Raw genomic sequence first — 20,423 nt, 5'->3', positions numbered from 1 at the left:
ATTGGTTGATCAATGTAGTCTTTAGGATTGGTGTGAACTTTGAATAGCTATACTCCAGATTGTCTGCTTTCTCCATTTGCAATGTTTGCCTACTTTATAAAGTTTTTTGAGGGACCAGGAAAAGGTAAGGGACAAGTCAACAATCCCCTTGACAAAAATATATTGCTTGTGCTAGATTTGTGGGTCTGCAAACCAAACTTATGTTTTAGAGACTATTTCACTGTTTGCTTGGCACATGTAGAATTATCCATTTCTTCTTCTTTCTCCAACAGTACTTGGGGGCCCCGGTGGCCTACATATTGCAGATCTATGTGAAAGCAGTGGTCTCGCCCTGGCACTCAGACTTCCTAGCTGTTGATGTATTCCGTTCACCCTTGTCGCGGGTATTCCAGCTAGTGGATGAAATCAGGAACCATGTAATAAGGGACAGGTATGTGGGCCATTAAGGGCTGTTCCGATGGTGTACTTTCTGCAGCCCCTGCCTATTGAGCCAATGTTCTTTGACCCATTTGAAAACATCCCCGTAGCTTCTGTCGAATTCAACATTTTCGGCAGACTTTAGGACTTTAACTTATGATTATGCCTGTCTGTTTCCCCGTTGAAGGCTATTGTGTAGTCATCATTCTCCCCAAGTTAATAGCTATTGTTCTGAAAGCAACTTACCCTTCCACCCGGTTTATGAGAAGAGCAGACCATGGCGTCTGGCATCTGCCACAGAAATGTGTGCAGTGGCAGAGGAGGCGAGGAGATATCACAGCAACTATGTGGAACTTGGCTAAGTTGAGTCTCCTATAGTGACATATTCTTCCACTTCTCCGGCCAAAAGATGGCAAAACCTTCCCGAAGGGGTAACGAATTTGTCAGAGGAATGGTCGTATTTGTTAATACTATGTGGTTAAATGATCTGTATGCCTAGCTGGAATTCGATGTTTTGTCATTTATGTGATTGTAAGGGAAGTAAATATTCTTCTCTATTTGAACAGTAGCGGCCGCCGTCTACCTAAAGTGGTAGGGCGGCCACAGGTGGAGAGAGCAGGGCGTTGGAGAAGGAGAAGAAAAAAAAACACTTACCTTCTGCCCCACTCCTCTCCCGCTGATTCCTGCAGCACTGTTTCTCTGGGTTGCTGACGGCTGAAAGGGGATGGGCTCTCAAGGCAAAGGCTCTGCACCCAATCCAGGTGCTGCTCTAACATGAGAGCAGCACCAGGATTGGTCTGAGCGGCCTCGTTTGCTGCTCAGACGGTGCATTGGAGTCTTTGCTGTTTCTCCAGCTGTAACACAGCCAGGTTGGAGAAACCTAGGTGCACATGCGTGTTTGGTCGGCCATGGACGCTGGCCAAACACACATGAGCACTTGTGAGTGCACTTTATTCCTCCCTGACATGCTCGGCCCAGCCCAGCCCTATATTTTTGTATTTCGCTCAGACAGCATAAATAAAATGTAATAACATTGCATTATTATCATTTTATTTGTCTGCTGGCACGGGCTGTGGGGCGACGCTCCTCCGCTATTACGGAGCTCAGTAGTATTAAGTCGAAATTAAGTTGGTGCTGTCTTTTGTATTCATGAGACACAGATAGATCACATCACTAGCTAAGCTGTGAATCCGATTTCTCATGTTGAAATAAACACTCATACCTACGGTTGGAAAGAACCTGTGAGTGAAAACAATTTCTTCTTCGATGAGAGTACCAACATAGGAAAAAACCCAGCCGTGTCCTACAAGCAAGAAAAAAGGACAAACACTGTACTAAACAAAAGTGATACCGGTGCCACAATAAACAAAAAAAAGGTACACAGAATTATCATTGGATTAACTCTGTTTAACTGATACGCAGACTTGATAGGTCTTGATAGATTGAGGTGAGTTTTTGTCCAGAGATCAAAGAGAGCTAAATTGAAACTTAAGTGGCACAAGGGACATGCCGAAAGCAGTATACAGCAGTGCTACTAGCGAGTCCTTTTTCTAGAACTTTTTATTAATGCTTATCCAGGATTGGCATCTTGTAACAGTCGACCATCTTAGCTGGAACCTTTTGGAAACTGTTATATGAACTTCACCTCCATTTTCTCCAAATCAGACCCAAGCCTTCCTCCGTGGCCTACATCCTTACTAAGCCCCTAACCACCCAACAATAATAAATTATAAAATTCCTCCTCGATTGTGGCGTGCTCAGAATTAGTTAAGACCCTTCCCCCCTTTTTGTGAGGTAATGAAACACGCTCTTTACGTTCCATGACCGAAGCCCAAGAGGTCTTGAGCTTGACCCACTCACCGGAGGAAGGGATCTGGCCTACCAAATCCCAGGGGTCACTAGAACGACAGACCAGTGGCAGGCGAGGACGCTGCAACTACCAAAGAAATCCATGCAAAACAATACCAGACGAGAGCCACCAAGAACACTTGACAACAATTTCAGCTTCCAAAGATCCTTCCCACGTGAGACTTTGATTGACCACCTTGATCATCACACTGAAGGAGACCTGGGATCCAGGCCCCATCTTGGTGATGTTACCAATAACAGGAGGCCTGGGAGGCAAACGTCTTCGACCCCGAAACGGGACCGCAGAGCGGCCCCACCATTACCGACTGGACTGGCAATTCAGCCATCTGGCTTCCCCAACATGACAGTATGTATGGCTCCCATGGCAGGAGCAGACAGGTTTTTGATTTCCTCCCCAATTAGGTTCCACACGCATCCCATGCCTGGACTCCATGACCTCCCATCAGATATGCACGTAGACAGGACCGGGGCATACAGAAGGCTGATAACCCCTACCACACCACCATGCACCTCAGCGCACATGCTTATAATACTTAACCTGAATGTCCATGGCCTTAACGCAACAACAAATGGCCTTTCATTTCTGTCCCTGCTCCGAGCTTCCGATTGCGATATTCGTCTCCTACAGGAGACTCGCCTTCTGAAGATGGGCTGGAGGCGGCTGAAATCCAGCGGGTTTGGAGGGCTATACTTCACCTCAGGACCATGCAAGAGAGCACGTGTGTGAATCCAGTTAGCTTTTAAGTTTGAGACATGTCCCCCAAACGCAGACAGAGACACCAGGTAGACTTCTCTCTGTATGCATTTCCATATATTACTACACTTTATCCCTTCCCCCACTATATGCACTGATTGATTGACCGTAGAAAATTATGCTCCATGCCCTAGGCCTAGTCACCACATTCACTGACGCTGGCCTTGTAATATAGGATGGTTTTACACTTGTGCCCCATACCGATCAAGACAGATCAGCCCAAAGAGTAGGACAAAACGAGCCTTCACACAAGAAAGGGTGCGCTGACAAACAGAAGCAGAAATGTCTGGCAATCGCAACATCCCACTGTTAAGGAATATACTTTATTCTCAGCGGCACATCAGACATATACCTGTATCTATTACTTCTTGACCGCACACTGTGTTTTGACGGCCAGTGTGCAGACTGAGATGGATGTCTCGGCACTCTGTCTATTCTCCCATTACTAACACTTTTTAGATTCCGGGGTTGAACACCACTAAGGTGAACATCCAGTAATCACAGACCCTTTAATCTCACAGTATCCCAGCATGATAAGCTCCACCTAGAAAGACAGTTCCCTCTCCCATGGGCTAAACACTGGATGCCCTACCTCAGACTCAAAATTTGCCCCTCACTTAGCCCAAACAGCTGCGTCCAGCTACACTGACCATATACCCACAGCCCGGTTAGGTCTACAAACATGGAAGGGGGAGGTATCACATGGCTAGGTATGATAGGATGAGGCTCAATCGTTCTCAGGTAATGCGGTGAGAATCTGGAACTCGCCTCCTCCATTGCTCCCTGCCACCACCTCCATCCGGATCTTCAAAGCTGACATCAAATCTCTTCTATTCCAAAGACACTTTCAGATCTAATTCCTTCATTCTCAGGCCCCGCCAGGAAGTTCATTAGTCATTATAAATTTGTAATATTTATCTATTTATTTCTTTGGACATTTCTTGCTAGCTGTGTTTGATATTGTGTTCTTGCTTTATATGTTTTTCCTTACCTCCTCTTGCCTGCTGTGTTTGATACTGTGCCCTGCTATTTTCGTACGTTCTATTTTATAGCATTTCTCTCATGTAATGTAACTGGTTCTATTGTACAGCGCTCTGACACCTTCGGGTATAGTCCGCACTTTATAAAAATGCATAAAATAAAATAAATAAAGATAGTCGCAGAGAAAATGACCCTGCTGCCCAAAATACTGTATGTCATGCGAACTCTTCCTCTAGAACCGCCCCCGAACCTGCTCAGTAAGCTACATCACATGATAGAGGTATATATTTGAAAGGGCAAGAAACCCTGCAAGGCTCCAAAAGAGGCATACCTGCTAGTGGCAGAAGGAGGCTTGAGCCTCCCACACCGTACTCACTACTGTCTAGCAGCCCAGTTTCGGTACATGGTGGAATGGAACAGACCACTGTTGAGGAAAGTTTGGTGCTTTATGGACCAGAGTATTTCTGGCTTACAATTATCAAATGTACCCTGGCTCCTCATGCTACATTGCCCCAGTGGGGTGTATATCTGACCTATCGCATAGGCAACAGTAGAGGCATGGTTTCCAGGGGCCTCTCAACAACTACCCCCCTCCCACCACTACCACCATAACCACCAACTTGGCATACTGACTTACCCTAGCCCAGTCAGACTCCTCTTACCATACTTAGCAAACCGCCCAATACAAATGGATTTTAGACCTATTTGATCACACAGGCTTCATGGATTTTAAGGAAGTACAGACCAACTACGGGCTCCCAACCGACGAGATCTGACACTAAACTGCTGTTAAGCACTGGATCACCCTATCTCTTGTCTGCACTGCACCCAGTAGACCTCTAACAAAGTTACAAAAGTGTCTCACCACGAAGACAGGAGACAAAGGCTTGCTCTCAGCCTAATACACATTCTTAAATAAGCTGATGAACAGTACCAAATGCCCTGCAAAAAGACAGAGATGAGGAACTGGAAAGAATCTTCACTGTCAGAGTGGACTGATATCTTCCAGAGGGCCCAGATATCATCATTCAGTTCAGCAGGGGCAAAGCATTGCTTAAAATAACACATTATTTTGACTATACCCCTGCGACTGTGGCAAAATGGAGGCTCAGCGGTAAAGCAGACTGATTGTGCAACTGTGGCCACACGTGTACCCTGGCATACCTTCTCTGGTGCTGCCCCAAATGTTAACATTACTGTGACGAGGACCTAAGAGATGTTAATGAGATTTTTGAAACAGAGGGCCCAGCATTTTATTGCTACACCCTGCTGGGACTCCCAGATGTACTGACCTAACCACTCCACTTTCATTGAGGGAAGGCTAACACCGCGGTGCTGTGTGCAGCCAATCAAGTTAGCACTTCCAAGTGGGGCACAGACTCCTCAGCCATGCTTGCGGACTGGCTGCACATACTCTGGGACATTATCAGTATGGAAAGACTTACCACATCTATCAGTAACAAACTTCAGCATTTTGATAAAATGTGGGGCCCATACCTCCAGTGTCATTCACAAGACTTTTGCAAACTCTCTTGCCAGAAATATCTCCGGGGCCTTTGATACACCCAGCCGGAGCCAGATATCGGCCAACAGGATAAGCGGACCAGCCTGAACATGACACCAAGTAGCTTCTAGCCACCAGTTAGGTTGCCTAAGTGGGGGAGACTACCTTTCTCTCCTCGAGTTCCTAACTTCCTTGGATTACCCATATCCTTCCCTTTGGAGATTGAGCCCACTCCTTTGTCCTCCATTTCCCTCCACCTTTACCCTTGCTCAGTTATCTACCTAGCCAGTCTGTGTAGGTGAGTGTTTGCAATGAATACAATGCTTTAAACCATAAAACAGGTTAGCAAAGCCAAATTACGAAACATTTTATATCATGGAAGCTAAAATACATCAAAACATCAGAAAGAAATAACCTAAAAGTGTGCGTAAAGGTAGTCAATTTAAACAAGATGCCCTGTGCAGGTTCATCCTTTGATTCACTCGAAGGGATTGTAGCACTCTAGGATGAAAAATGTATGCCGATTCGTCTTTAAGATCTTGTCGGCTATTCGGGACTGTTGTAACCTGAAAACATTACGCTGGGCTTGCACCCATTGATTTACCTAATACAGGGGCAAATGATTTAGAATAAAAATAGGGCAATGAATCTAGCAAATGTTCAATAATGTGGTTTAACTTTCAAACGTCCACACTCTTTGGGGGGTGCGGGGGGGGGGGGGGGGCTCTCCAGAATAGATAACCGAGAGGCTCTTCCCATTGAACAGTGGTTAAGTATGTCACTTAGTGAAACTCTTTAGCCAATCACAGTTGTTCCAGTGCTACTACCAAGTCTCTGATGGCCCCCCTGAAAAACGTCAAGAACAGTATAGCCAGCTGTGCTGATTCTTTATTTAGGTAGCCATCAGTCACGTCAATACAGTGCAGGTGTTCAGAATTTTGAACAAGGGGTGGACCAGCATTTCCTGTATGGTAACAACTTCTCACAGATGCTGAGCAACCACACTGCCTTGCCACTCAGTAGGAAGGTGCTCACTGAGGCCCCACACAGTCTTACATTCCAGTAGGCCTTTAATGAACTAGCCCAAATTTTAGCCACATCAGTTGCCGTTTCTGGGCCTTGGGCAGTGGTTAGGTTAAGTTGGTTGGCAAATGTAGTGGTTTGTAGAGATTCACTGCCCAAGTTCTGTGTGCTTTGTTAGCCAGGTCGCTTTTTTTCCAGGTCTGCCAAGATGAGTTTGTCATGTTTTGACAGCAATATATTACAACACACAAATTGGGGAGGGCCTTAGGGATGTTTAGAGACCTGCATAGGTTGTATCCCCCCATATATCAATATGCAAACAACCTAACAAACCTATGGGTCTATGGTCTGAGAAAATTGTCAGGGATTTAACTTCTTTCTCAGCAACAGTTGGATATGCTGAAAAGAGTCAACTATTTTAACTCAAGGCGTCATGCAGAAGATGGTTAACCCTGTGTTTTGACAGCAGTCTTGGGATCTACTTAAGAGAAAGGCTGCCCCCCTCCCAATATGTCTGGGGCCTTCAAGCTGCCTGAGGAGTGGTTCAAATGGGGATTCCAGACAGAGTTCTCTTGCTTTATTACCTGACATACAATTACCTGCCATATGAGATGCTTCAGGGGGCTTCCTCTTAACCGTGGCACAGTATGACAGGAAGTATTAATGGTTGTCTAGTGAGATGAAATTCATATCGAATTTGTGCCATGTCAGTGCAATCAGGTAGGCAGAAGATTTGACGATACCAATTACACTGCACTTTATCAAGCCAGAGGTCAAGTTTGTTTTTAAGCTCAATTGCCCCGTAGTTCAGTGTGGGCATGTTTGCTGTTGACTACTTCTGTTAATACTCCTACATCTGGTCTCTTGTCAGTCAGACAACAGACTTAAAGAGGATCCCAAAAATGGCCCCAGTCTATTCTGTATTGGACTGCTTCCTAGCTCGGGTTGGAAAACTTGGAGACCTTGCTCATCTTTTTATTCTTGCATAGCATCTTTGATAAACTGCACACTGTTTGCTAAAACGTAAAACAATGCACTAATCTTGCAGTACTTTTCTCTTCTATCGCACATGATTGCCAGTAGAGTAACCAGGTTATCTGACTGCTCTTTCCCATCTTCAGTATTTACAAGCTCCCCTTGTAAACCTAAGACAAGACCACCATCACTCTCCTACTGATAAATATAAAGGCATGATACGCAAATCTGCCTCGGTTCCGTGGCACCAGGACTTCATTACCTCCGCTTCCAAATGCCCTGACTTCTGAGAGTCATAAACCTTAGAATATTTATACTGTCATGTAAGGCCCCCAGAACACTTCTACTTAAAAATCTTTACATTTTGACAAACCCCAGCAAAACCCCTTGGGTTACTGCTCTCCCAGCGCACAGCTCCGCAGCTCACCCAGGCAGTGCTCTACCTCTGATCGCCACAGACAGTGGCTCGAGACCCCGTGCCTCACCCCTGGACTGCTCTGGCCTGTTTCTCTTTTTTTATCTGTTCTCTTTCCCTTGTCTGCTTCCTTTCCTGTCTTTTTCCCTTGTCTGCTTCCACATCCCCCTGTCCACTGGTTTTTCTACTTACTTTTCCATTCTAATCTCTTCCCCCGCGTCCTGCCCCTAACGCCATTTTCCCACTGCTGCTGCCCCCGCGGCTCCTCCCGAGTTTTCACGCTTCCGCCTCTCAGCTGTGCCGACCTCTACTTAATAGAGGCCGCTGCGCGGCACGCGCTGTAGGCGCCCAAAGGCAAGACCGTCTGTGCCTGTCCACAACCACTGCCAGGAACCCTGGTCCTCCGACCTGCCAACACTACAGCTACTTGGCTCTCCGCGCACTCAGCACCGGCAAGAATAACTACGGCAGGCTTTCCTCACCTTTCAACACCCACAGTCCTTTCATCTGCCGAAACTGACGCCGCTCGCTCATCTTTGCCGAGACCAAGGATCCAATTCCACTGACCAGCAACAAGTCTATCGCTGCCCAAAGCCTGCAATGCATCCTCCTCAACGTCCTCTCCCTCCACAGACACACCACGGAAATCTGGAACCACCTCGACAGTACCACTCCTGACGTCTCTTTTCGTACCGATACCTGGACAAGCGCCACCTCTGGACCAGACATTGCGATCGCCATCCCCGAAGGATACAAAATCACCCGGAAGGACTGCCCAAACCACCACGAAGGCGGCATCGCCATTGCCCACAAGGCCAACCTCCGCCTGAGCACCTTCACCGACGGGCCCAAAGACCTATTGGAACACATCCACTTCAAGATACAGGTCAACCTGACTACCACCCTATGAGGAACCCTCATTTACAGACCTCCCGGACCCCGCACACCTTTTTCCGACTCTATTACTGACATCATCACCCCACATGCTATCACCTCCAATGACTACACTTTGGTGGGAGACCTCAACTTCCACCTCGACATGCGCCAACACCTCAACTCCTCCTCCCTCCTGGAAAACCTCCACATAATCAGACTCAAATCAGGTCGTACCAGGACCAACGCAGTCAGCAGGACTCACCCTCTACCCCATCTTCACCTCAGGAAACGCCATCTCCGTCAGCCACACCTCCAAACTCCCATGAACGGACCACTGCAGCGTCCACTTCACCTACAAAGCAAACCTCTCCCACAGACACCCACTCCTGCTCCAACGCAGGAATTGGAACAAGATCTCAGACTACCAGCTCGCCATCACCCTCAGCAGCTCTGCTTCCACCACCTCAGACGACGACCCCACCACCGCCGCCTGTATCCCACACAAATGGATCACCGATTGCGCCAACACAGTCGCCCCCTCAGCAAATCCTCCAACCCTCACGCAAAGAAAACTAGCTGGTTCTCCACCAAACTACGGGAATCCATACAAACCTGCAGATGCCTTGAAAAACTATGGAGCAACTCCAAAACGCCAGCGGACCTCGACACCTGTAAAACTGCCACCACACACTCATCAGATACTCAAGGAAGAAAGCACTCCAGGACAGAATCTACACCCACGCACAGAACAGCAAAGAACTCATCTGAAAGAAACATGTAGTGATAGATTCCTTACCTTAGAATTACACCCAGGCGTCAGACTGGATTCAGAAAGTTTTCGTCAGCAGTACCCCTGCGACTCGGTAGGCATCATCGTGCGGCTCCGTTGGCGTCGTTGGCGCTGGGATGATGTCACGGGAGCTACTTAGACACGCCCACGCACGCTGACGTCAGTTCTTTCTTTTTCCGCGCCAGCAAGCGCAGATCGGGGAGGAGCTAGTGCCCCCAGTCACTTTTTGAATGAGTTTTTTCATGGCCCTTTGTCTCATTTTCTTGAGTCGATCGACTCCTGGTGTCTTAGGGATGCCTGGCTTCAAGAACTGTGGTGACTGTCACCGCATGATGTCTGTGATGGACCCACACTGTGTGCGTCTCTACTGCCTAGGGCGCGACCACGACTCCAAGACGTGCTTCGACTGCCGGGCAATGGCGCCGAAGACTTTGCAGAGGCGTTCCCGAAAGTTGCTGTAAGTCCGGCAGTCGGCTCTGCGCCGCTCAAGGTCCTGGTGCCTTGGGAGGCCGAGGGACTGGTCGCGTAGCCATCACCATCATTCTTCTGGATCTAAGTTTTTGCACTCGGGGTCTGGTAAGTCGAAGCAGTCCAAAAAGACGTCGAAGAAGCGTCGTTGCTCCTCAACTTCCCCTCGCCCTTTGCGCGATACACCTGAGGGTGCGGGTGGTGCCACCCCAAGGCTCCGGCGAAACCTGCGCCGCCGGCCTGCCCACCCTTTCCGGGTCCGTCGGAGACACCTGCACAAGGGCAAGAGTTTCTTGCTGCCAGGGCCCGCCTCTTGGGCCGTCTGGCCCGCGGGTGCGCCTAAAGAACCCGCAGGACCAACTGGGGGGTCTTGTCCTTCCATCTCTGGCGGCTCTAGCGCCGCAGGACCACTGGGATCTGGGATTGGACCCCGGTCGACGCCGGTTGACCTAATAACACCTCCACCGACATCGACCCCACCGCCACTACCACCGACGTTGCCCGCTCCTCTGGACGATGTCGTCCCCAGGTTCAGCCCTGAACCGGACACGGTGTCGGATCAGGGTCGATCCTTTTTGCCCTGTATCCGTTCTCCTTATTTTCTGCCTGTTCCACAGACTTCAGAGGAAGGGGAGGTCTTGGAGGGGTCTGAGGACCCTTTTGCACAAGAGTGTGCTTATGATCCGGACTGCCAGTGGTCTTGACACCTCACCTGACCATGGCATGATGTTGTCTCCTACCGTGGCTACGGAGGAGATAGCCAGTTATGCAGTGGTGTTGCGTAGGGCAGCCGTGTACTCCACCTCGAACTCCCTACAGTGGCTGTCAGGACTAACATCCTGACAGAAGTGCTCCAGCCGGCGGCAACCTTTTCGGAGCGCTTGCTGTCCTTTAATGAAGCACTGTCTGACGTTCTTTTGGGCACCTAGTCCGGGCTCAACACAGGGGCTCCTGTGGACAGGAACGTGGCCCGACGACGACGCCCAGCTCCTGGCGACCCCCCTCTTTCACTCTCCACACCCTACCCCTGAGAGCTTTTTTTTTTTTTTTTGTAAGACATTTATTTGCACAAAATAAATAAAAGTTACACTGCGTCACGCCAACAACCCGGAGGCAGCCCGCTATTAAAGCAAGCAACACATTAAAAGTGTTGAACCATAAGGAGTGATACAAACAGTCGGGTGGCATGACTCATAGGAGAAGCATGTGGTACAGTAAGGATACGTATAACAGCAGTGTGACATTAGCCCGGTAAGTGGTCTTACATTTTTTCAGCGCCGTAGACAGCCAGACGGATCTCAAAGTGATAGTGCTGCCTCGCAACCCTGTAGAGAACAACAGGCCATAGCCTGCTGAAACAGCAATTTGGAGAAATATGTCTACGGCCACTGTTTTTGCCCATCCCACCCCAACCAACAACAAAAAAGGAAAATAACGAACATTGGTGCAGGTCTGTAACATCAATTACACATCACTTCACGCATACATAGGGTCGTGTGCGCCTGTGCTGGGCAATCATAAAACGACATCAATCAGTGGCAGGGGCAGTGGCGGGTTGGCCGCCAAGTTCCAACCGCAAGGGGGGGGGAGGGGGGGGAGGGGGGGGAGAGGGGGGGGGAGGGATGGAGGAATAAGGTAAAATACCGGCGCGCGTGGCCTCAGAGGGGGTGGAAAGGACCAGACAGTGTAGTGTAAGAGTGTCCAGGGGGCAGGAGTCGGGAAGCGTACCTCAGCCCCAGAGCAAACTCGCACAGTCAGAAACCACCAGGTCATCAACAGCACTCACACATCCACAAACCCCTATCCCATATCATCTGAAATGCCCACGTCAGGTGACATTCCCGAAGCATCCGAGCCAGCGCGCCCTCTAGTCCATTGCAGGAAGGGCTCCCAGATGTTGTTAGGTCATGAAGCGGTAGGCATCGTCTCCCAGTAATGTGTGAGCTATGCATGACCATACGTCACATCCCTAACCCACGCAGTAAATGATGGCAGAGCTTTCCGGCCCCAGTGCAATGACACTTGTTGCTTGGCGTAAAGGAGCAGCAGCGCATGTAATTTTGTATCACAGGGTTCCGTGTCTTTGACATAGCCTAACAAGCCCAGCAGTGGAGAAGGTGTATCAGTCCTGTGTAGTATTTGGTTAATGGCAGTGAATATATCCGACCAGTACTCTCCTAATCTGTGGCAGCTCCACGCTACATGAAGGAAGGACGCATCCTCCCCGCCACATTTCCAACAGGATGCATCAGCGCGGATGCCCATGCGGTGCAGCAGGATCGGCGTGCGATAATAGCGATGCAGGAACTTAAAATGGACTAGCCTTAATCGATAATTCGGAGACAACGCCGTCAGTTGCTTACAGCAATATTCCCATACCTCATATGTCAAAGGGTCTACCAGCTCAGCAGTCCAAGCCTGCCTGGCTGTAGGTACTGTTATCGGGGCCTGCTCCTGCATGCAATTATAGAGTCTAGACACTAGCTTTTTGGGTGAGGGATACCCCTGAGAGCTTGGTTGTCCAAGCCTCTACTTTCCAGAGCACTTTCCCTTCCGCCCCTCCGGATAAGGAATCCAAGAACCTGGTGCAGCTTGACAAGAAGCTGTTTTCATCTGCCAGCTTAGGGCTGGGGTCGTTGATCACAGCATTCCTCTTGGGCCATTATTCCCACTCCGTGTGGGACATGGTTGCGCAGGAGCTGCCTGTAAGAAAATAGCTCTATATGTACTGCACCAAAGTGAAGTACAGTGTGCATAGAGTCCAAGGGTCTGCAGAGGTTAGTTAGATAGAACCTTACTCTCTAAAGTGGTAGCTTGGTCAAGCAGTAAGGCAGTATCCGAGGACAGTGTTAAGCATTTGATGTACACACTCAGTCAGCAAATTATTTCACACACTCAAGAACTGAACTCTAGGCCAATTGTTTTGTATAAAAAATATATACTGTTTTATTTCTAGAACCAAGCAAGCCTGGCACAGATTAGCATAAAAATACTTTGCAGTAGTAAATTACTTGTATGAACACAGTTCAAAATTGCAGTATAACTTGTACTGGTTTTGGTTACAGTTTTAAGTAAGCAGTTTGCAACACTTTGCAGGTATAATACGTTCAAATTAATGGGCTTTTTGAGTAAAATGCAGTTAATTACTTATCAGATTACTTTTGCTAACACAGTGCTGGATCCTAGATTCAGCACTGGGACATTTCCTAAAAACAGGTGAGTAAATGCGTTTTAGTTCGAGGTACGATTTTTAAAGAATATTATTGCATTTCAAAAGTTGACACTTAGCAACTTTTTCACATACAATCACCAATGTTATCCTTTGGGAGAAAATTCACTTAGCAGGTAAGTTATGTTAATACTTTTTCTTACTCAGTGCTGGATACCTAGATTCAGCACTGGGACATTCCCTGAAAACAGTTGAGAAAATGCGTTTTGGTTATTCGACTGATTGTTAAAGAATATTTCTAGTTTTCAAAAGTCGACACTTAGAAACTGTTAGGGAGAAAAAGTGTCAATGTTATTCTATGAGGAAAAAGAGGTTATCGGTTCCCAGGTAGGTAATCTGTATTTGGAATTAGGGTCCGGGGGTTAGACTTGGGGGTCTCCCAGGGTCAGTGATGCACTGTTGTTGCACCCTCAACGGCACTAGGTCGGCCGGGTGCAGAGTTTTGAGGCCCAATGTTATCCAATTGAGGATAGGGTGGTTCTGGTTGGTGGCTGCTGGCAAGCAGGCCACGGGGTTGTGGGAGCAAAGCTCCTAGGGTTAAGCTCAGGGCAAGTTGGGGACCAAGTTAGCACAAAAGGGGCACCCTCAGCGGCACTAGGGCGGCCGGGTGCAGGTTGTTGTTTAGAGGTCGGGTGCCCTGTTGATTTCAATGGAGATTCTCTGGGACAAAAAAACACTGCAGGCTCGGGGGCGAGGATCTTCCAGGAGTGACCACCACTTCGAGGGGTAAGTTGGGATGTAGAGGGATGGTTAGGCATCGCTGGGTTGAGCACACTAGGCCGTGGGGCATCGGGTGCAGGGGTGCCTTTGGATGTCGGATTTTCTTACCCGCTCTGGTCGCGTTAGCGGGGGTCCTCTGGATTGAAGCTGCAGGCATCATCTGGAGGCTTGAAACAGGTCAGGGGTCGCCGAATCTCTGGTCAGTATTGCCGGTGGGGACCTCTTTGTGGTGTTTTTCCACTCTAGCTCAGGTCGAGTTCGATGATTGCAGAGTGGGCTGGATACGCGGTTCCTGGCTGGCACCAGGAACTGCAGTTCCAACACGTGCGTTGTTCACAGGAGAAATAGCTTGGAAAGTGAATGCAGGCAGGTCCTCCGGGGTTTTTGAGGTTGCTGGCCGCTGGACACGCCGGAGTTTTGTAGGAGCAGTTTCGAGGGGGGAGACAGGACTGTAGGGCTGGGTCCAAGTCAGTGGGCATCGTCCTCTTGTTAGCTCTGCACGGCTTCTCGTCCTTCTTGTTCTCCTTTTCTTGTGGTGGCTGGATCTGAGGAAGAAAGGTTCAGGGTGCCCCTAAATACTAAATTTAGGGGTGTTACAGGTAGGCAAAGGGCAGGTACCAATGGGTCCCTTCCCGGGGGTGGGGGGGGGATACACCCCCTATTCTGCCACTCTCCAGTGGGAAGGGGGCAGGAGCCTGTCCCTGGTTGCCTGGGTCCCCCCATCCTCAAGATGGCGGCGACTCAAGGTTGTGCTTCACCTCACCTCACCTCTCCCCCCCCCCCCCCTCCCCCACCTTAGGGGTGGAGTTGGCAGGGGTGGGCACACCTCTCTTCCTCACTTGTTTTTCCCACTGATTCTCCCACCCAAAGTGGGGGGGGGTAGAACCAGTGGGGACCAGTTGCTGGAAGCAGCAAAAGATCTAGTCAAGTCAAGTTAAGTCAGGACATTTGTAATGCGCACATATCACGTCCAAAGAGTCTCATGACGCTTGCAGACGACTCTGACGGGGGATGGACAGTTGAGTTAGCAAAAGAGCCAAGTCTTGAGTTTCTTGCGGAAACAGATGTGTTCTGAAGTCATACGCAAGCTCAAGGGCATTTTGTTCCAGAGGCTGGGTACCAGAAAGGAGAAAGCACGACCCCCCCTTCCTGGTAGTTTGAATTCTCAGCGGGGTGAGCAGTTTACGGGACAAGTATTTAGGGCCATTCCCATACATATGTTTGTGCGCCAAACACAATGTTTTGAACATGATTCGCTTTTTTACAGTAAGCCAGTGTAGGCGTCTAAGGCACGGGGCGGATGGCGACCTTCGTGGTAAATCTAAAACAAGTTGCGCTGCAGTGTTCTGCAGAACCTGTAACTTTTTCAGGTGGTGCTCATTTATTGCAATTAATAGCGCGTTCCCATAGTCCAGCCTATTTATAATGAGACCCTGTACCAAGAGTTTTAGTGCTTCGGCTGGTATCCACTTGAAATCTTTGTGCAGACTGCGCATGATTCCAAAACAGGTTCCTACAATGGGGTTTATTTGGGTTTTCATGGAGAGTTTGTTATCCATATGAAAACCCAAATTGCGCACCGATTCCTTGGGGGCTGGACTGTGGCCCAACTCTACAGGCCACCAGTCCTAGGTCCAATGTTCAGCGGCTTTGCCAAACAACATGACTTCTGATTTGTTGCCATTTAACTGCAAGTGGTTCCTGCCCATCCAGTTCTTAACCTCAATCATACAGTTTTTAAAGCGAACTTTTGTTTCGTTAATATCAGGGCCGAGAGTGATCAGAATTTGAGTGTCGTCGGCATAGGGTAAAACATCAAAGCCGAACGCTCTGATCACATTGGCCAAAGGCGCCATATAAACATTAAAAAGCGTAGGGCTCAGAATAGAGCCCTGAGGAATACCCCTTTTGACAGGTCGAGTACTTGCTGTATTCTTGCCCACTTGCACAGTGGTTGTGCGATTAGATAGGTAGCTGCTGAATCATTCCAGTACCTGCCCACTGACACCAATCTCCCATAGCCGTTGAATCAAAATGCGATGGGAGATGGTGTCAAAGGCCGCAGACAGATCCAGGAGGACAAGAATGGTTGCTTGATGTTTGTCCAGGGCGAGCCTGATGTTCTCTGCGACCTCGACCAGTGCCGTCTCCGTGCTATGGGCGGCACGAAAGCCTGACTGTGAAGGGTCCAGCAACTCCTTACTTTCCAGATAGTTCACCAGTTGTCCATTAACAAACAATTCCAATATCTTTCCAAAATAAGGCAACAGGGAGATAGATTGATAGTTCAGAAGAGTGTTCGCTTCAGCACCCAGTTTTTTCAGTATCGGCCTTACTCTCGCCGCCTTCCATATTATAGGAAAATCAGCTTACAAAAGAGATTTATTGAGGAGGCTGGTAAGACAATCCACAAGAGCCGGGGCCAATATGGTAAACAGTTTAGGGGATACCTGGTCATAAGGGGACCCTGATTTGATCTTTAGCCCTACTACCACAGTCTTGTTATTGTCAAGAATTTTAAATGTAGTCCATCTATGGGGGTAGTCATCCGAAGTGGGAGTTGGGTCTTGATACTGTGTTGGTGCTGTGTCTGGACAGAAGGATTCATGTATAATGGTAATTTTATCCTCAATTTTTTTTTAGAGCGCTTCGGTCCATTCTACAGAATCGGGGTGGATAATGAATTCTTGGGAATGGTGAATTCTTTCAGAATGTGGTATAGCTCTTTGGAGGAATTTTCAGCTTTAATTATACGCTCTGCTAGGTACACTCGCTTTGCTGATCTTATGTCCCTCATGTAGTTACTGTGCAAAGTTTTATATGTATTACGGTCAGTTGGATCCTTGTTTTTTCGCCATTTTTTCTCAGCGGTTCTTGTGAGCGACTTGGTATTTTTTAGCTGTTATGTAAACGAAGGTGCCGGTTTCCCTTTACATTTGACCATGCGCCGGGGGGCGATTTTGTCCAGTGCTTTTTCAATGGCTGTATCAAGATGTTGTGCGGCTATACTAACACTCGCGGTCAGATTTATGGAATCTGTCTGAAATAGGTTAGAAAAGGAGGATAGTGTAATCTTTTTCAGGGGTCTTCAAACTTTAGAGTCCTCTTCGCGGGTTGGTCCCGTGATACGGGCAGGGATGGTAAATTTCACTAAGTAGTGAACGGTCCAGAGCAGTGGAACCGGAGGGCACGTCCTGATGTTAAGGGAATTGGTAAAAAGGAGATCTAGCGTGTGGCCGGACCGATGGGTCGGTCCTTCAATCCTTTGACTAAGATTCAGAGTGCTCATATTGGAGATTAACTTTTCGGTTTCTGCATCTGACTGTTCATCTGCGTGATAGTTGAAGTCGCCTAGCAACAGAAACTTGTCTGCAGTCAGTGCGTGAGGTGCAATAATTTCTAACAGGACGTTGGCAAAATCTCCCTTGGTCCTGGGCGGTCGATAGCGCAGGGCCCCCTTCCAGACCTCCTTTGAGGGACAGCTAATTTTAAATACTATGATTTCTATGCTGTCAATCTCAGTGCTGTCTATGATACAGATCTTAGTGGTATGCGCTGCTGCAATCAATAATCCCCCACCTCTAGAGTCCTTCCTGTCATACCGAATTATTTCGTACTGCTGGGGAAAAGCTATGTGAAGGTCAGGAGTGACAGACTCATGTAGCCAGGTCTCCGTTACAAAACATAGGTCTGGGGCTTCTGCGTCAAGAAGGCTCCATATTTCCAGCGCATGTCTGGGAATGGAACGGGCATTAAAGTATATAGCAGTAAGTTCCTTGGAGACTACAGTGGGCGGGTTGAGACTCAAGGAAGCCATATTGGTCCTCCGGTCGAAGGATGAATCCGAGCCGAAGAGACATGGTAACCGGTCAACGTCGGCTAATAAGGCATCGGATACCGAGGCCTGAGGGAGATTGAGGTCTATTAGTTCTTCCCTAGAATACCTGAAGGTTGACATATTGGTGCCTGTCATTACGTGCAGATGGGATAGACAGGGAGGCGACGCCTGCTGGATTCAATAAAGTCCTGGCGATTGGCAGCGTTTTGGCGCGGACGGGCGCAGACGACTTGCCTGTGGCGCGCCGCTGCGAGCGTCCGTGCCTTCGTCCCGCTTATGTAGGGAGAGGGGGACGGAATCTAGAGCGCTGCAGTCCCTTCCGGGGATACGACCGGAAGTGAGGATTCGCCTGGTCCGGCCCTCCGTTCAAGCGGCACAGGCCGTGACGGACCGGGGTCTCAGGCAGGCAAGGTAGGTGAATTACAATGCACAGTGGTTTAAAAGGCAACTAAATTGATGCGGCGCAAATTAAGAGCAACCGAATAAAAAAGGTTAAAAGCACAGTTATTCTGCACACGCATTTGTGACACACTAGAATGCAATCAGGAAATGGCAGTGTTGCCGAACAGCATTAGCCTCCAATCAGGGCGCCGCTGCGCGCGTCCGCCCCATTCCTCCCGCTTATGTAGGGAGAGGGGGACGGAATCTAGAGCGCTGCAGTCCCTTCCGGGGATACGACGGGAAGTGAGGATTCGTCTGGTCCGACCCTCCGTTCAAGCGGAGGGTCTGGAGATCTGGAGAGGCTCACAACGGCGGCATGCCTTTGAAGCCTCTCCTTCATGAACCCTGCCCACCCTGGGGGAGGAGGCTTGGCACCTCATCCCAGGATGTGCATTGTTTCAGGCCCGAGAGCAGCAAGCTCTCGATCCAGGGGCCCAGAAACATGTTTGGTGGTGCCAATCTAGGCAACCACTCAGTTAGGTCACTATGAGTTGGTCGAGTTTCAGGGGGCATCTCAGAAATGCCCTCTGTTGTGCATTTTACATTAAATCCCACACTGGCATCAGTGTGGGTTTAATGTGCTGAGAAGTTTGATACCAAACTTCCCAGTCTTCAGTGTAGCCATTATGGTGCTGTGGAGTTCGTAATGGCAAACTCCCAGCACCATATACTCTTAATGGCAGCACTGCACTTACAGTGCCCAGGAAAGGACCTGGGTACTGTAGGGGTACAGGACTCATGTACCTGTACCCTCACCACTGGCATAGGGCACCCAGCTAGAGGGGTGACTGATGTATGCCAGGGCAGTGGTTTGTGGGCATGGCACACAGGGATGTGTGCCATGTCGACTCTTCACTTTGTTCTGCACCAAGACATGCACCCTGCAAAGGCAGTGTGTGAGCGTCAGGGTACAGGGCCTCTAAGGCTGGCACAGTAATTGCTGCAGTCCTTAGAGGCCTTCTCTGGCCACAGTGCCCTGGGTACACGTGGTACCATTTACCAGGGGCTGACATGTGGCCAGAGATGCCAATTGTGTTAGTTTTGGGGAAAGAACACATGCCCTGGGAACCTGATTGGCAGGGACCCAGGGCACACTAAGAAAAAGTGCATCAGTAGTCTGGCAAAAAGTGTGTGAGGGGGGTTATTGCAACAGAAACCCACTTTCCTACATTACCTAACTGTCCGTAGCTATTGCTGCTGGGAGAGACGCAGCTAAGTTCACCATACGTTGTGGGCTTGACACCGCCAACTAGCTATGCAGAGCGATTTCCACAACGGTGGCGCTTAGGCGCCATGCCTGGCTGAGGACAACTGGCTTCTCGGGAGATGCCCAGAACACTCTGATGGACATGCCCTTTGATGGCATTTGTCCCTTTGGCAATAAGGCAGATAGTGCGTTGGAGCACTTTAAGGACTCCCGGGCTACGACATCCTCCGCCTGCTTTCCGGTCCTTTTGTGGCCACAGGAGGGGTGCCACACCACGTTCGCAGAGCCACAGGCCGCCGCAACAACATCAGCGCAGCCGCGGATGTGAGAACCGTTGAGTCGGTTCAGGGTGTTAGCGGGCGGGTCAGTCCACCTCCACCCGCAGCATCCACTGCAAAGCCTTCCTAGTCTGGAATTTCAGGCCCATCAAACGCCAGTGGGTGGCAGAATTCGCAATCATCTCCCCCACTGGCGTAAAATCACCTCGGACAAGTGGGTGCTGCCAATTGTCCGAAGGGGCTACTCCCTCCCATTCGAGACCACCCCCCCCCCCAGCCATGCCACCTCAGTACCATCGCATGTCGGGGGATCACTTGGCACTTCTCCAGCAGGAAGTTGCGGCCCTCATGGCCAAGGGGGCCATTGAGCGCATTCCGATGCCAGAAGTAGGTCGTGGTTTTACTCCCACGACTTTTCGGTTCGAAAGAAGGACAAGGGCCTGCGTCCTATCTTAGTCCTTCAGAACGTCAATCGCTACCTCCGGAAGGAGAAGTTCAAGATGCTCACACTTGCTCAGGTCTTGTATGCCCTAAACCCGCAAGACTGGATGGCAGCGTTGGACTTGCAGGATGCTTATTTTCATATCCCCGTCCTGCCGGCACACCGGCGTTACCTGCGGTTCACCGTAGGCCACGAG

At 49.3% G+C, this 20,423-nt stretch overlaps 1 protein-coding gene across 2 annotated transcripts in view; it reads left to right on the top strand.

Moving 5' to 3' along the window:
• The window catches only part of SCAP (SREBF chaperone), an 833,069-nt gene that overhangs the window by 348,622 nt on the left and 464,024 nt on the right, over window positions 1–20,423 (top strand). For both annotated transcript variants that reach the window (XM_086941009.1, XM_086941010.1), the window contains one exon: window positions 273–430. In XM_086941009.1, the coding sequence (XP_086797135.1) occupies window positions 273–430 (158 nt within the window). The remainder of the gene's footprint in view (window positions 1–272; window positions 431–20,423) is intronic.

This window comes from Lissotriton vulgaris, chromosome 10 (assembly GCF_964263255.1).
Source record: "Lissotriton vulgaris chromosome 10, aLisVul1.2, whole genome shotgun sequence".
NCBI lineage: Eukaryota > Metazoa > Chordata > Amphibia > Caudata > Salamandridae > Lissotriton > Lissotriton vulgaris.
The sequence above is the reverse complement of the archived record's forward strand: the minus strand, read 5'-3'. Positions and strand labels throughout refer to the sequence as shown.